Source organism: Madurella fahalii (genome assembly GCF_045866475.1).
Source record: "Madurella fahalii IFM 68171 DNA, scaffold_2, whole genome shotgun sequence".
Lineage (NCBI taxonomy): Eukaryota > Fungi > Ascomycota > Sordariomycetes > Sordariales > Madurella > Madurella fahalii.
This window is the reverse complement of record NW_027263972.1, coordinates 5,636,170-5,652,185: the sequence shown is the minus strand read 5'-3', so window position 1 is coordinate 5,652,185 and position 16,016 is coordinate 5,636,170. Positions and strand designations below refer to the sequence as shown.

Here is a 16,016-nt window from a genome sequence, read left to right as displayed (position 1 = left end):
ACGCTCGATTAGTTCCCGCTTGGTCCATTCATGCGGCCATCCGTTCATCCCATCCACCCATGTCGTACATGGGAAAAGTATCGAGCAGGCTATCTCACCTGGAAAGCCAGGCACGAAGCACAAAAATAACCCATGTGCCTTGCCTTTCCCGTTTCGTCTTTCATCAGGACCGTGATCGTTCATTATGGAAAAGTAAAAAGATCAGAAGCACCACGCCGTTTCCGACAAGCCCCCCCAACATACTTTCATGCTGAAAATTTCATTTCTGGCAATGCTTGCTGTTTTGATACTGTACATACGTCGGAGAAACAAACGTGTCGTTCGTCTTTCCGACGTCGTCATGAGGCAGTTCCATGTCAATTTCCGCTCAAGGGGGAAAAGAAGACTGCTTGGTGTTTGCATGCATGCTGCTTCATTGGGAGTTATGTGTTGGAGGTATTCTTTTGGTCGTCGGTCTGTTGATGTTGTTGCTGTTGCTGCTGCTGCTGCTGCTGCTGCTGCTGCCTGTTAGACCGCTTATCACCGTGGTGATGATTATTCGCCTTCTCCCGCCGCGACTCCTCGATCGCCGTGCGCTGCTGGATGCTCGAGTCGTGACTTTTCCACTCGAGCCTCGTGTCCGGCGGGAAAGACAAGATCCGTCGCATGGTTTCACTAACGGTCGGGTTAATTGGACAACAACGTTTAGATGCGCTACCGGGGTAACGTACCGAATCTTGAGGACCCGCTGCCCGTTCGCTCGAGCCCAGATGCTGAGGATGTCCTCGCCGTTCCGGACACTTAGAACAGCGCCGCACACCTCTTCGCTGGCCTCGCCGAACTGGTCGCCGATGATGGCAAACAGCAGGTCCTCCCAATACCGGTCGGCCACGCCCTTCCTCAGACGCACGACCCACTTCCCGCCGTTCTTGTTCTCTTCATCCTCCCATATTGGACGGATTCCCTTCTTGAACAGGTGGTAGTCGGATACCAGCGGCAGCGTCGATGGTCGCTTCAGGTGCTGGTAGACTCCGAAAAAGTGCTCGACCGTCTCGATGGTGGCGATTGGATGGAGCGTCTTTTCGTACTCGATAATTCCGTTCGCCTTGGAGATGGGCGGGCGGAACCAGAAGACCCAGCTGTTGCGCAGCTGGTGGGCTGCTGGCGCCGGTCCCGCCGTCGGCTGGGCGGCCGCCTTAGCCGTGTCGGCCAAAGAAGCACTGGATGCCGCCTTGCCGATCGCCCTGCCGCCCAGGCCTCCGTCCTTGGCCGATTTCTCAGCCGTCGGAGTCTTTGCGGCGGCGCCCAGGGCCGAGTCGAACGGGTTCCCGGGCGATTTGGGCGTCTTGGCCGAGCCGAACGAGGCAAAGGCGCCCGAGCCCAGGCCGAAGGCGCTGGATGCGCCAGCGGTGGGCGACACGAGGCTGCCGCCTGGTGTTGTTATGGAGCTGAAGGGGTTTTTTCCGAGCGACGAGCTGTCACCGCCGAATCGCTTGAAGGAAGTGTTGCGTCCCGACGGGCTGTCGCCTTGTCCGGAACCTGGGGTTGAGAGGGAGAGCTTGCTCGAGCTGTTGCGGGGCAGCGAGTTAGCATAAAGGCGCCGCCTATTGAACTTCGGAAATCGTTACCACTTACTTGGCACGGCGACTCCATAGATTGTCCATGAAGACGTCGGAAACCGTGACTCGATGGGAAGTCGAATGCAAGGGGAAGAGGGGCCGTCAGGCAAAGCACCAGGTGTACCAAACGAACGGACGGCGACGGGGATCACGATGTCTAGGTCGGTAGAGGGGCGGAGGAACCGGCGTCTAGGCGGGGGGTATCAGAGCGTTGGCGTTGCGGGAGCAGAAAGTGGGCGCAACGACCGTCACAATTCGAGCCGGGGGAGGCTGGCGAGCAGGAAAGAGGGAGCGATTCACGTCGGGTGGTCTTCGGTCTCGAGAGGGGATCCTGTAAGTCTCGATGCGGTCGTGCGACGGCTACGTGCTGCAGGTGGTCTCGATTATATCTGGCGGGAATTGGGTTGCAGGATGGATGTCAGGGACGTCAGGCGTACACGAATGGCAGGAATGGGGGTTTCTTTTGATGTCGATTCAATGATAAAAAGACAAAACTTGAGGGCAAAGGCAGGTCAGTGGCGGGTCTCCCGACTCCACAGAGCTACGACCAGAAAAACGATGACTGGCCGGGCAGCCCACCGAGCTGGCCCGTGCAGACAAAGCAAGACGGCTGCGCGCCATGCTGGGACCCCGGGACGTTGTGGGCGGTGAGCGCTGTCGCAAAATGCACAGGCGCTCGGCGGTACAAGAGGGGATTTCTCGGCATGGCTAATTTCGACTTCTCTCTTTTTCCTCTCTGTAACAATACCCAACAGACCACAACTCAAATCATCGCCAGCCTGCCACCAAACCACTCCCACGCTGCTGGCGATTCCGAACGTGTGTCGAGATCAACTCTATCAATGCCCTTGTTTAAAACCATCATCACGAGAGCCCCGTTTGTGCGGCCGTCCATGATGCGATGATGACCTGAAGCAAGCCTGGACATTTCCATTTATCCTTTCCTGGTGCCACGTAGACAAGAAAGCATGCCGGGGCCTACGGGTAAAGCTCCCGCGCACATGACCAGATCAATGGCCGTTTCCCTCTCTTCTATTCGGCCTGTTTTATCGCGCATGTAAGTCAGGCCTCCTGTGCATCCTATTGTCCCACATCCGCCCTGATGACGTCCAAGCATTCCGGTAAACCGACTCAGCAACGACAGAACCTCGGCCCACGCTTCTGCGGGCGAGGTTCGCACGTCGTGGGTTGAGCCTGAGGATATCACGGCTGTGACTCTGAGCGCACCCTTACACAGCGCACCCTTACACCAATCGTTTCGTGCACTCCGGCTCTGCCCGCATCGAGAGCTAATTGTTGTGGGCGCAGGGTGGTTCTGCTTGACTTGATACGCAGTTTGTATCAGGCAAGCTAGGCCAACAATTAGCGGCCCAGTGTCCGTCTACGCCTCGTCTATCTCGAGAGCGCCGCTTCGAAACCCCATTGAAATGCACTCAATATGCTATGGCCCACACAGAACTCTTATTTCTCTTTTGGCGTCTCCTGGTCTCAGCCGAAGTTGGGCTTAGGGGTTCTCTATAATAGAAGATGGGCGGCTACGCTACCAATATGCGCTTCCCAGGTTTGAAAACGCAGTCTCCACGGGTTCTTGTGTCACAGCGCCAAGGTGGGCGACGGCATGGCCCGAGCTACCCCGCGTCTTGATATGCCCATCGGCATCCCGACATTGACAAGGCCGTAGATGCACGATCGTAATTCTGAGCACGTTTTCGACGCCGCGTCACAAGGGTGGGGGTCTGGAAGTGCTCCCCTGAGGTGAATCGATGCAAGAAGCAATTGGATCTCCGGGTACGCTACCACATGATCAAGGCTCACCAATCAGCCCAGTGTGTTGGCCAGCGAAGGGCGGTCCCCGTGCTTTCTGCCCGCAGCAGCCCCGAGATGCTCGGAGATGCAAAAACAGCCGTGTCCAGCTGCTGGTCCCACAATTCCGGTCCCGCGAAGTGCATCTGGATTTACCCCACGCAACACGAGTTCTGCTTCACTACGTAAAAGGTGGGGTTGCTGTCTCTGCCGCTGCTGAATGTCTGCAACCCGCATAGTGCAACTGCACGATAAAGAGAATTCCCGTCCCAGTTTCCCTGCGCAGCAATTGCTCACGTTGGGGAAAGGGCCTCGTCGCCCCTCGGGATTCAGATTCAAATAGTGGCGGCCCTCGATCCCCTCATCCGGCTCTCCCTCGCATCGATAAAACGGCTTCCCTCTGAGGGCAGTCTCCAACCCCGGATCCTGCGCTGATACCCATGGGCGAAATCCTTCCAAGCTTGGAATTGCCCGTCGAGGCCCCAAAAGACCACGCCATGGACAAAATCACCGACAAGATCGCGGCCCTGCCCGCAGACGCCAACTACTTCTCTCTCGAGTTCTTCCCTCCCAAGACAGCCATGGGCTTCTCCAATCTCCGAGACCGGCTTGACCGCATGGCGAGAGCTCTGCGGCCGCTCTTTGTCAACGTCACCTGGGGAGCGGGGGGTTCGACAGCCACAAAGTCGCTGGAGCTGGCCGAGATCTGCCAGAGGGAGCTTGGGCTCACGACATGCCTGCACCTCACCTGCACCAATATGAGCCGCCGTCTGATAGACAAGGCTCTCGATGACGCAAAGGCCCTCGGCATCCGCAACATTCTCGCCTTGAGGGGGGACCCGCCACGGAGAGCCGAATATCGCGACACCAACGAGCCCGAACCCGAGGATGAGGAGGAATTCACGTGGGCCGTCGACTTGGTCCGCTATATCCGCAAAACCCACGGCGACTACTTCTGCATTGGCGTCGCTGCGTACCCCGAAGGCCATGCCGAAGAGAGCCACCCGCTGGGACAGAGCCTAGAGCATGACTTGCCCTATCTCGTGGAGAAGACACAAGCGGGCGCCAACTTCATCATGACGCAGCTCTTCTTCGACATCGAGGCCTACAAGCGGTTCGAGCAAACCCTGCGGGACCACCCAAGCGGGGCATTCAAGGATATCGCCATCGTCCCTGGACTCATGCCGATCCAGAGCTACCAGATGATCAAAAGAACGACGAAGCTCAGCCACGCCAAGATCCCAGCTGCTCTGATGGCGCGGTTAGATGCCGTCAAAGGGGACGACGAGAAGGTCAAGGAAGTGGGAGTAGATATCGTTAGTGAGGTCGTCGAGCAGATCAAGGAGATAAAGAGCAGGACCGAGGGGCCCAGGGGATTCCATTTCTACACGCTCAACCTGGAGAAGGCCGTGTCGTTCATCGTGGAGCGGACAGGCTTGATCTCTCCCAGCACCCCGGACGAGGAGGAGGCTGTCATCACACAGGATCCCCTTCCCGATATCAGACTTTTGCGCGTAAACGGATCCACCCCCGACCATTCTTCGCACGCCCCGTTGCGGCGCAAAGCATCCATCGGCTCCGACCCGCGCGACCGCGTCATCGTGCAGGGCCGACCGCCTTCATACCCGGACTGGGAGGCGACAGCGCTGGAGGCCAGCGTCCCCGCGGAGCCCATCAACACCAGAGCCAACACGCTCGCCATATCCGAGGGCGAAGGAGTCTTAGGGCGAGAAGCAACGTGGGACGACTTCCCCAACGGGAGATGGGGTGACGCTCGGTCGCCAGCCTACGGCCAGATCGACGGGTACGGCGTCAGCCTGCACGTCACCGTCGCGCAGGCGCGGCAACTGTGGGGCACGCCACGAACGACGGAGGACGTTAACAACATCTTCATCCGGCACCTCCGAGGCGAGCTGTCCACCATCCCGTGGAACGAAGAGAGCTTCAGCCCGGAGACGGAGAAGATCCGCAACCAGCTGATCGCGCTCAACTCCAAGGGCTGGTGGACGCTGGCCTCGCAACCGGCCGTCAACGGCCTCCGGTCGAGCGACCCGACCTTCGGCTGGGGCCCGCAGAACGGCTTCGTCTTCCAAAAGGCCTTTGTCGAGTTCTTCCTCCCCTCGGCCGACTGGCGCGCGCTCGAGCAGAGGCTGGGCCGGCCCGGGATGAAGGACGTCGTCTGCTTCTACGCGACCAACGCGGCCGGCGACTTTGTCAGCTCCGACACGGCCGCCCGCGTGTCGTCGGCCGACGCCGACGGCGAGCCCTACCGCGAGGCGAGCACCAACGCCGTGACCTGGGGCGTGTTCCCGGGCAAGGAGATCGTCACCCCCACCATCATCGAGGAGGTCAGCTTCCGCGCGTGGAGCGAGGAGGCGTTTGGCATCTGGGGGGAGTGGGCCAAGATCTATCCCAAGGGGTCGGAGAGCGAGAAGTTTCTGGAGGGGGTGCGGGGTGATTTGTGGCTGGTGAATATCATCCATCACGATTTTGTGGAGAGTGATGCACTGTGGGAGCTTCTACTGAACTGAATCTGCCGGTTGGGATTACTGGGTGTAGGTTGCACGAGCAAGACTTTTGGCAGGATAGGGTGGGGTGCCGAGAGTACTGGGCCACGGGAAGCGATAGGCGCAATGCAAAAAGGGCTGACGAATGCCGTGACTGACACGTCAATTCATGGGATGGGGAGGGCGAGAGTTTCTCTCTCTCCAGTTGCTCAGTCCCTGATGCAATTCCATTGGTATCTCATCTCTGTCCGTTCCGGGACGGTCTTGGTATCTAGCTCCCCTTCCGCTTCCCCATCATCATCATCGTCATTATAACCAAGGCCTCCTTTTCAACGCTTACCCCCTCCCCTTCCCCTTCCCACCCCCCGCCGGGGGCGGGCCCCTCCTCCTCTCCCAGATCTGCAAATATGTCTCGCCAAGATACAACAACTCGCTCCGAATCTTATCCACGAACAAGTCCTGCGCAACAACCCACTCGTCCGTCGCTTTATCTCTCAGCTGGACCTTCCACGTCTTGCGCTCCTCCCCGACGGCGCTATCCGCGACGTCCTCCTTGGCGCGCACCGCCTCGTGCACCACGTTCGCCACCAGGTCGTACCAGATGGGCTCGCCGGGCGGGTGGTGGGCCGGGTCGGGCTCGACGTAGGGGGACAGGTCGAGGCTCTTGGGGTCGAAGGTGACGATGGTGGGGTTGCGCTCCGAGACGAACTTGTTCTTGCTGAAGCGCTTGATGTGGAAGGTCAGGAAGGGCGGGAGCGGGTGGACCAGGCGGTAGCGCCGGCGCTGGGCGTTGAGCTCCTGCGACGTGACGCCGTTGTACTTGGAGAGGATGGTGGTGAGCGGCACCTGGGGGATGATGTTGCGCTCCTGCTCGTCCTGGAAGAGCGGCGCGGGCGGGAGGTCGAGCGTGAGGAGGAGGAAGCGCGCCGTGTCGATCTTGACCTCGGCCGCCTCCTCGAAGCGCAGGCGGTCGAGCGCGTCGGCGCGCGCCGTGATGGCCTGGGACTCGACCTTGAGCTTGCCTTGGAAGATGCGCTGGATCATGCTCGAGCCGGGCTTGGTCTTGCTGCCGCCCAGGCCGAGGTGCAGGTTGTTGAGGAACCAGGAGAGGAAGTCGACGGGGTCGGACTGCGTGGTGAGAGTGAAGCGCTTGTTGGAGCGGAGGGAGATCTCTTGGAGGAGCTCGTGGGGGGAGACGTGGGATTTGAAGGCGCGCGGGTTCCAGATCTTGCGGAAGAGGATCGAGGCGCGTTTGACCAGCTCAGGAGAGGAGCTAAAATCCTCGAGCAGGAAGTAGTTGCGCAGGGGCGCCACGTGTGAGAGTGCTTGTACAATCACGTTGAGGTAGTCGTTCTCCTTGATATTGTTCATGCCCACGAAGCCGGGGCTATACTCCTTCCCCGTGAGCGTCCACGACGTGCGGTGCTTGCGGTCCAACTCGGCCACCTCCTGCCGCGTGTACCGCGGGTCTGACACGTACTTGATGTCGTCGAGCGATTTGCTCAGGACCTCGTACCCTTCCGGCAGCACGTAGACCTTTTGGGTACTCATATTGATGAAGACGTGGTGGTCCTCGTCGAGGGCGTGGAAGTAGGCGTGCGATTTAGGGCCCCGTCCCTGGAAGTACTTCCCGCATACTAGACATGCGTAGACGTTGATGTTGGATAAGGTGATGGAGCAGAGTTTCTCGAAATCGAAGTCGAGGATGTTGCGGTCGATCGTGTCAAGGTAGAGATCGTCGTAGCCCGCCGTCGGCGCCGATTGTCTGATGGGCGCCTTCTCCTCAACCTCGTCATCCTCAGAGAAATCATCTGCCTCGCCGTCTTCTGACTTTGCCAAGCCATTCTCGTGCGCGGATTCCCCCCGCTCGTCGCCGTCCCCGTCCCCGTCCCCGTTTGCGCTAGCCGGTGTTAGGCTTTTGTTGTAGTCGTCGAATCTCGACTTCTTGGAAGCCGGCGAGTCGACGCCCGAGTACTCCTCTAGAGCTTCTGACGCCTGGCGTTTAGACATCCCTCTGTATTATTTTCGGGCTTGAGATCCGGAAAACTGTGGGTGGCGAGCGGCCGAACGACCCAGTCCGGTCTTGTTATCGATGGAGGGTGGTTTGTGTTGCAGGGGAAATTTCCCGAGAGCGACGCCATGGCCAGGCCTCAGCCTGCGCTTCTTCAATAGATTGCCCCACCAAAGCTTGGGTGACCGAGAAGCTTAGCGCTGCATAACTCTGCCGGGGGTGTTGTGCGAGATCCATGTCATTATAGCATCAATGGAGCCAAAATTTGGACAGTTAAACCTACTCCGACTCTGCTGTCCAGAGACATTGGATTTTCTTCGCTACATAATATTGTAAACATATCCGAGGTTGCTTCTCTTTTGCCGTGGCGGAAGAAACGGACCCTAACCCTGATGCCCTCACCCCTCGTTCATGACTGCATCACCATCCTCTAGCGCCTCTAGCGGCGGAGCCAAGCTGTCCATCTCCTGCAGCGTGTACTCAACCAAGTAACTCTCATCTACCAGCTCCTCCATCCGCTTGTAATGCCTTTCCGTGTACACCTTAAGCGCGTTGAGCACCTCGTTCAAGCTCTTCTGCCCCCTGGCCCCTTTGACAGACAGGTTAGAGAACTTGCCCGCGGGGTAGCTCTTGACGAGCGTCCACAGGATGCGCTGTGCCACAGGCGCGGTGCGGGCATTAGTATTCCAGTCACGCAATCGGAGCAGCAAAAGGAAGATCTGCTCGTCCGACAGCTTGGCGAGCACCTGGTCGACCGCCTTGAGCCCGGACAGGCTACCTTCCTCGGGCGTGCTGGTAGTGACCACGTTCGTGAACAGGTTGAGCAGCCTCCCCGGGTGGTTGAGTTGCAGCGCCAGGACGATGGCGTCGCGATATGCACCCGCGTGGATGTAGTTTTCCAGCTCTTGCTCCTGCTCGACGAGCTTGAGAGCGGCCGACGTAGCGGCCGCCTGCGTCTCTGCCGTTGTATCCTTCCAGAAGGTGACCTTTGAGTCACTGCCTCCAGACACGATGGTGTTGGTCTTGGGGTGGACTGCCAGTGTCCAGAGCCTGTCCTCATGGTTGTCCAGTGTGCATTCCGTCTCGCCGAGGTTGGCGTCCCAGACCTTGACCAAGCTGTCGGCGCCTGCGCTGGCAAACTGGATCCGTTTCTTGGCCGCTTCATCGGTGGGAATGTGCAGCCACGCTACCTTGAGGACGTTGTGTGAGTGACCTTCGAAGGTCCTCAGGCAGGTGTAGTCTGACAGGTTCCACAGCTTGATGGTCTTGTCACCACTTCCAGTCAGTATAACCCCTTTCCCGGAAACGGAACCCTGCTCCCCCTGAATGGCTGGGGTGTGGAGCGGGGCAAATCTGACTGTCCAAACACCCCTCTTGTGTCCTCTGAGGATTCCTTGCACCTCAAGTCTCTCCACGTCCCAGATCTTTACTGTCTTGTCCTGCGATGCCGAGGCAAAGAGCCGCCCCGAAGGGCTGACGTCCAGGGCGTTAATGTCCTTGTCGTGAGCCAGCCGCTTCAGACTCGAAGACACTTTAGACTTTTGGGACTGCCGTGGAATGTCCCTCTTCTGGACGAACCTGTCTTGAGATCCGGAGATGAGGAACGCCGGCGGATGGTCGAGAGGGTTCTTGTAAGCTTCCGAGTTCTCTGGTGGGACCACCTTCGGAAGCGCAACAGCTCCTACTGACTCTAGATGGCCGGTGAAGACAACATAGCATTCGTACGAATTACTTGCAGGATCAACGCGCCACAACCGCGCCGTATTATCCTTCGCACCACTGGCAACCCAATGGCCCGACCAGTCGACATCCACGGACATTACTATATCCTCGTGGCCTTTTAATAGAGCAACGTCGTGCCCAAAGTAGGCGCCTCCTTCTTCGGCATCGCGCTCCGGATGAGCGTCCGCGACAGAAACGAGTCTGATATCTTCGGAATTGGTGGCAAGCGCCATCATGGACTGATCCGGCATGATGTACGCCAGATCGAGAATCTCATCGTGGGTGCCGGATATCCGTCTAAAAGGCTTCATCAGGAATCCCGACTGGGACGCAATGTCTGCGGGCGAGGGTATCCGGTACAGCGCCAGAGTGAAGTCAGACTGAGCGCATAGGATTAGTGATTTTTGAGGTAGCGAAACGGCCGACAATATCGACTCTGCCTCGGATCTGGCGTCCTGCTTTGCTGTGATTTCATGGTGTGTGGTAGTGTCCCAGATTCTGAGGAGACCGCTTGTTCCAGCCGAGTACATCCACCTGCCCTCGTTGAGAAAGCCGACTGATTCAATCAACTCGTGGCGTAACATGGGGGTTCCGTGCCAGGCGTTATCTCGCCACAACCACAGTGTCATGGTCTTGTCCCTGCTGCCGCTCAAAAGAGCATGTTGTTCTGGTGAGTAGTCAATGCTTTGAACATTGGACTCGTGTGCTTCTTTCCTCCTTTTTGCGTCGGCGTAAAGTGGCACGGCGGTGCGCTTATGAAGGTCAAAGATGCGGATCTTGCCGTCTTGTGTACCCCAGGCCAGGCGGAACCTGGATTCGCCTTGCGCCTGATTCTGGTCGCCCTGGCTCTTCCGCGAGCCCTTCTTGGATTTCCGTACAGATGATGGGTCGTCGGCGGTTTGTGCAATCTCAAAGAAATGCAGCGCTGACACTAGGACGCTCGGCCCGCTGACCGTGTGAGTGACATATCCGCCGACAATGTCCCAGATCTTGATTGCGCCGTCGGCTGCGCCGGTCGCGAGGAGCGTGCTGGTTTTGTCGACTGCGAGTACCACAACGGGTGTGGCGTGCGGCTTCGAGGTTCGCACGAGGGTTGCCTCGACCGAGTCGAGTTCGGGAGATATCTTGAGAGAGTAGATGCGCATCGTAAGGGACCGAGAACAGACGATCAAATGAGACGCCGATGGCGTGACTGAAGGGCTTTGTTAGCGCAATCCATACCTCATGGTAATGTTTCACGGAAACCACGCACTGGCCAGCGTTGAGATCGGCTCTCCATCTCCCTCAATCTCGACCAGGCGCTTTCCCGTAGTCAACTCGGTGAGAACTGCGGCCTCGCCGAGCGTCGAAGCCAGCACCCTTGCGCCATTCTCAAGCGCCACGGAACCTCCAGTGAAGATGGGCTGGATAACATTGTCAACCTCGAAGGTCGTCTTGGGTGCTTGCCTTGTCGCCATGGCCCGCGGTGGCTGATATGCCGAGCTCCCGAAGTACGTTTCGTGCTTCCCGCAATCCCAATTTTTTTTTCTGCGCAAACCGCTTTGTCTTGACGATAAGGAGGGGAAAATAAGGTTATCTTAGCGCCATTTGATGCTTCGCACCCTTGCACCCCTGCAGTGGCATGCTCTGTCGTACTGTACAGCACTGCCAGCGATCGCCAACGGCCCGGTAAACGTCGCAACTCACACCTCGACTCAGCGGATGCGACAAGCCCTGCCCACCTCACCTTTCATCAAGATGGGAACGTGATTTACTGCTACTTTATTTGTCTTTATTCACTGGTCTCTCAGCAGCTCATCGCATACATTTACTATTAAATGCCAACATCATGGGGCGACTGGAACCGTTGACCTCGCAGGCGCTCGTAAGGTTTAAATCCGTAAACCGCTGAATGAACTACACAATCTAACTAGATGTGTAGGGCCGCTCGCCATACGATGATGTGGTCCTAGGCGAGGGCCCAGAGAACCCGCGTGGCCATCAACAGATGTATGATGAACGCGGCCGCCCAATCAATCCCGAGACCAAACGCATCAATAGGGATGTCATTCGGTCCCACAACGAGGTGATGATGGTCATCGGCGTCGCTGAGCCAGAGAACTGCACCGTCGACTCAGAGGCCGAGGCGGCACGTAGGCATCATCAGTACGAGGACCGCATAGGCAGGAGGTTGCTGCTGGCGGGCGGTGTGCTAGAAACTGCCGGTATCTGGGGGGTCAACGGCATGAGGCAGCGCATTCTGGTGAGTTTCCAGCGGCGTGCGCATTTCATATGGGCCTTCCTAACTGATATCGTAGTTATACAAAGAATACTCCCAAGTGACATTCCATGGCATGTTCCGGCTCGTATGGAACCAGCAGTCGCTTGCCTCGTATTTTCTGGCTGGCTTGCCGTCGTTCTTGGCAAGTACGGTTCTAGAGCAACTCGCGATCCCGGGATCTAGGAAATATCCCGTGTAGGTCACCCTTCTAAGCTGGCAATACTCAGCATCGCTGACCCGACCCAGGCTCCAATACGTAACGACATATATCCGCCTTCACCTCGCCGTCTACACCTTCTTTCAGCGGACGGGGATCATCCCCTTCAGCAGTCTGCTCCCTAGCTGGCGATTCTTTATCCCAGGAACAAGCGCATCCCCCATCCCGCTTCCCCCGGCTCCAACATCACTTTGTCCCCGAGGCCTTCTCCGGTGGCTCAGTGCATTTGCCGTGGGCCTCGCCCCGTTTGCCGGCTTCTACCTCTACACCAAAGTGTACAGCCTTATCACCCGGACTCTTCGCTTCAAGATCTACGGACTCTTACCGCGACCCTACAACGCAAACAAGCGGAAACAGCTCCGAGAGGCGACCCCTCCACTCGGCATGGCAGACATTCCCATTGAATTCCGGGCAGACGAAACTCTCGAGATGCTTGACCCCCTCCCCACACCGCCTCCTTCAAGCGATATCCCCACTCGCGTCCGTCGGCAAAGCACCGTCTCCCTCCGCGGCGCCGGCACGAACACCAACACCGCCGCCACCACAACTGCGGGTCCCATCTCCGGCCACGTCGCAACCGGATCAGACGACTTTGCCAGCGACGACGAAGAAGCTGAGCTGGTCAGCGCCACCCTGATAAGCTTCGACGTCGAAGCCACCGAGCCCACCCCCGACGCACACCATCAACACCCCTCGGCCTCCACCGCCGCCGACAACCCGAACCACAACAACAACAACGGCAGCAGCAATAACAACAGCAATACCCCCAACCTCTGGTCCGCCGAGCTCCGCCCCAACCTAGCCGACAGCTCCCGCCCGTCAGGCGGCAGCCCTTCCGACGGCCCAGAAACCCCGGTCTATCGCGAGAACGCGCTCACCCGGCTGCCGGCCGTGCTCGCCACCGACGTGCTGGCCATCACGCCGGCGCGGCTGCTCATGACGCCCTTCGCCGGGGCCGTGTGGCTCCGCCTGGCGCGGCCGTACATGGCGCGGATGGGCTTGTCGCTGGCGGGTGTCCGGGACGACGCGGCGGTGGGCTTCTTCTGGACGTTTGCCGGCCCCCTGGGGCGGAGGGCGGTGGTCAACCTGCTGGGGCTCGAGCTGTTGCTTGCCGTGTTGCAGGGGGAGGCGTGGAGCCTGATGATGCTCGTTGCGGAGCGGTTTCGCTATTCGCGGGAAGAGTGGTTGGAGAGGGAGGGTGTGGCGGGGGACGGGGCTTGATGGTCCTTGAGTGGGGGGATGGTTGTGTGTAGCGGATGGTATTCATTTCCCCTTGTTAGATCGCTTCGGTTGGCGGTGAAAGTTGGGCTGCAAATACCCTCATTTTGTATACTTGAGCGGGATTCAACAATCCGAAGCGTCGCTGTTGCTGCTAGTGTGGGTTGTTTATGAGGGGGACTGATGTCTTGGGCACAGCGTCTCAGGCAAAGTTCTTGCGTAGCGAATTAACTGCATCTCATCTGATGTCATCATCATTCATTAAGCATCATGAATTACATGGGTGTAAACAAGCAAATAAGCAAGAGGGGCGGCAGTCTTCTTTCCCCCTCCTCCCCCCAGCACTCATAGACAAGCAACATTTGCAGAGACATATCACCTCGTCGCCTTGCCCTTCCCCTTGGCCTTGGCTTTAGCCGCCTTTTCCCGGTCAACGACATCCTTGATCATCGCGTGCAAGTCCTGGTTGCGTCGCGCGAGGAGCAGCACGTCGTCGGTCGTGACGGTAGTGCGGCCGGCGTGGTGACTGAAGCTTTCCAGGTCCATTGCGACGTTTTCTGGGGAGCGTTAGGGTTCGCGGCGCCAGTCGGGAACGAGAGACGTGGAAGTTGAGGGTCGGGGAGGTGTCGGGGAGGCTAACATACCCATTTGCTGCCAGACCATTGCCGTCAAGGCACCAATAAACTGTGGGGTTGCGTTGCGGTTGCGGCGGAGCGACTCTTCGTCGACCATCTTGCCGATGGCGAACCAGAGGGCTGCTTTGAGGCGCTGATATGCAGCGGTCAGTTACATCGTTGAGTCTGAACTATGATGTTTTTGTTGGTAAAAGGGGAGGCAGGGAGGGGCCCAAAAGCAAGATTAAAAATGGGATAATTACCTCTCGCACCTCTTCATCTTGAGCATCGACCATGATGGTTCTCGCGAGTCTTGGCAGCTGGTGCGGGTTTGAGCACCTACAGCCTCGCGTAAAGTGAGTGCAAAGACGCGTCTAATAAGCGCGTCCCTATTCGGGTTAACATTATGCAATTAAAGCAGCGCTATCCAACAGAGCGATTCCGTTTTAGGTCTGACAAAATCCATGTCCAGAGTTTTTTATTATCATCGTTTTTACTTTCTATTTTCTAATTTTCTTCTTCTTTTTACTTCACAAATTCTTATCGGGAATTCCATTTGACCAGATGGTGAGCCCTGCAAAATGCTGCTGATCCCTGGCAGGCGAGTGCTACAATCGCAGTTTCAGCCGTTAGCCATGTGCCGGCGAAGTCTGCAACTTAGATGGATATGAGTGGTAGTTGGGTAGAGCAGACTGAGCTTTCATTGATAGCCACTGCGAGTATCCACAGGGCACCAACGCAGTAGAAAAAAAGGTTCTTTGTATTTGACGGTATCATAGCTGCGTTTAAGTCGTTCGATGGACTTGAAAGTTATGGGCCTGTTGCGATCCAATTTTAGTCGGGTTTGCCGTGCCGAGCATGCCGGCAGAGCTTCGATGGTGGGGTCATTGCTTGGCGTAACAGCTACCAGGAACATCCGTAACGGTAGGCGGGAGATTTTCGCGCAAATGCAATCTTCGCAGAACTCGCCCTTTGCTGTTGCCTCCAGTCCGCCAATATATTCGGCCGTCTTTCCTCTCCTCCCTTGCGCAATCTCAACCTATCTCGGCCGCAGTTTAAGTAGCAGCCGATCTCTGACGGTGTCGCGAAACGCCTTCAGCCTTGCTTACTGATACGCTTCCCTATTCAAAATGGACGGTATCGTCAACGTCGCCTCAACATTAGGCAACCGCTTCTCGACAAACCTAAAGGCGACCTTTACCGATTTGACACCCGAAAAATGGATTCGGGTGGTTATTGTTGCTGGATTTTGTGAGCGCCCCTATTTCTGTAAGGAGCACAGAGGGCACTAACACGGTGGTACAGACTTGCTTCTGAGGCCGTACCTGATCAAGCTCGGAGCGCGTTCTCAAATGCAGGCGCACGAGCAGGACCATGTCGGGCCGGAAGCCGAGGCAAAAATCTCACCCAACGAGCTGCGCGGGAAGATCGAGATCCCCGAGAACACGGACGACGAGGATGAAGCCTCTGCAGAAGCATCGAGTGCTGACTGGGGCAAGAAGGCAAGGCGGAGACAGCGTGATATGATCAAGAAGATGCTGGAGGCCGAGGAACGCCGGCTACAGGAGACTCGCGAAGAGGAGGAGGATAAAGACATTGAGGAGTTTTTGGTCAAGGAGTAATACATTGGGTAGTCATATTCCGAGACACATGCTTAGCACTAATTAATTGCGATACGGCTCTCGATGGGGCCGCAGTAGACTGCGTGGGGTCATGCAGTGAGTGAGCTCGAAGCCTCGTAACAACATACAGAAGTAGCAGTCGCCATTGAGCAGAGGTCATGGCGGATTGGTGTGTCGACCGGTCAAAACTGATGCTCACGACGGTGGGTACTGTTGACCCAACACAGTTCTCTGAGATACGTTGCTCCGTCTTGGTTTGAAATTTGATCTGCTATCCGAGACACGACGCACGACGCTTACGGATCCGAAAGCAGAGAAAGATATGCGATTAAGCAATAGGCTGCGGGCTGGTGGGTCCCCACCCCACTATCATGCATGAAACCTGGATTGCCAAGCCGGGATCGCGCAAGCAACAATCGGGTAAGGAGCTGCGTAACCTCAGCC

General features: G+C 57.5%; 7 protein-coding genes across 7 annotated transcripts; 3 read left to right on the top strand and 4 right to left on the bottom strand.

Moving 5' to 3' along the window:
• Positions 1 to 422: 422 nt before the first annotated feature.
• MFIFM68171_04404 (Translation initiation factor 4E) lies at positions 423 to 1,643 on the bottom strand (the record flags this gene model as incomplete). Its single annotated transcript, XM_071059824.1, has 3 exons — positions 423 to 654; positions 711 to 1,547; positions 1,615 to 1,643. The coding sequence occupies 3 exons, from the start codon at positions 1,641 to 1,643 to the stop codon at positions 423 to 425; spliced, it is 1,098 nt and encodes a 365-aa protein (XP_070915925.1).
• A 2,198-nt stretch (positions 1,644 to 3,841) lies between these two features.
• MET12_1 (methylenetetrahydrofolate reductase 1) lies at positions 3,842 to 5,932 on the top strand (the record flags this gene model as incomplete). Its single annotated transcript, XM_071059823.1, has 1 exon — positions 3,842 to 5,932. The coding sequence occupies one exon, from the start codon at positions 3,842 to 3,844 to the stop codon at positions 5,930 to 5,932; it is 2,091 nt and encodes a 696-aa protein (XP_070915924.1).
• A 312-nt stretch (positions 5,933 to 6,244) lies between these two features.
• Positions 6,245 to 7,918, bottom strand: ubp10 (Ubiquitin carboxyl-terminal hydrolase 10; the record flags this gene model as incomplete). Its single annotated transcript, XM_071059822.1, has 1 exon — positions 6,245 to 7,918. The coding sequence occupies one exon, from the start codon at positions 7,916 to 7,918 to the stop codon at positions 6,245 to 6,247; it is 1,674 nt and encodes a 557-aa protein (XP_070915923.1).
• A 399-nt stretch (positions 7,919 to 8,317) lies between these two features.
• On the bottom strand, positions 8,318 to 11,098 carry utp13 (U3 small nucleolar RNA-associated protein 13; the record flags this gene model as incomplete). The annotated part of the gene is made up of 2 exons (XM_071059821.1): positions 8,318 to 10,833; positions 10,894 to 11,098. The coding sequence occupies 2 exons, from the start codon at positions 11,096 to 11,098 to the stop codon at positions 8,318 to 8,320; spliced, it is 2,721 nt and encodes a 906-aa protein (XP_070915922.1).
• A 371-nt stretch (positions 11,099 to 11,469) lies between these two features.
• MFIFM68171_04400 (ER-bound oxygenase mpaB/mpaB'/Rubber oxygenase catalytic domain-containing protein) lies at positions 11,470 to 13,339 on the top strand (the record flags this gene model as incomplete). The annotated part of the gene is made up of 4 exons (XM_071059820.1): positions 11,470 to 11,505; positions 11,563 to 11,883; positions 11,939 to 12,096; positions 12,148 to 13,339. 4 exons carry the CDS (start codon positions 11,470 to 11,472, stop codon positions 13,337 to 13,339), a joined length of 1,707 nt encoding a protein of 568 aa, XP_070915921.1.
• A 372-nt stretch (positions 13,340 to 13,711) lies between these two features.
• Positions 13,712 to 14,246, bottom strand: MHF1 (MHF histone-fold complex component; the record flags this gene model as incomplete). Its single annotated transcript, XM_071059819.1, has 3 exons — positions 13,712 to 13,893; positions 13,981 to 14,104; positions 14,214 to 14,246. The coding sequence occupies 3 exons, from the start codon at positions 14,244 to 14,246 to the stop codon at positions 13,712 to 13,714; spliced, it is 339 nt and encodes a 112-aa protein (XP_070915920.1).
• An 834-nt stretch (positions 14,247 to 15,080) lies between these two features.
• Positions 15,081 to 15,572, top strand: MFIFM68171_04398 (Processing of GAS1 and ALP protein 2 (Fragment); the record flags this gene model as incomplete). The annotated part of the gene is made up of 2 exons (XM_071059818.1): positions 15,081 to 15,201; positions 15,256 to 15,572. 2 exons carry the CDS (start codon positions 15,081 to 15,083, stop codon positions 15,570 to 15,572), a joined length of 438 nt encoding a protein of 145 aa, XP_070915919.1.
• Between the last annotated feature and the right edge of the window lie 444 nt (positions 15,573 to 16,016).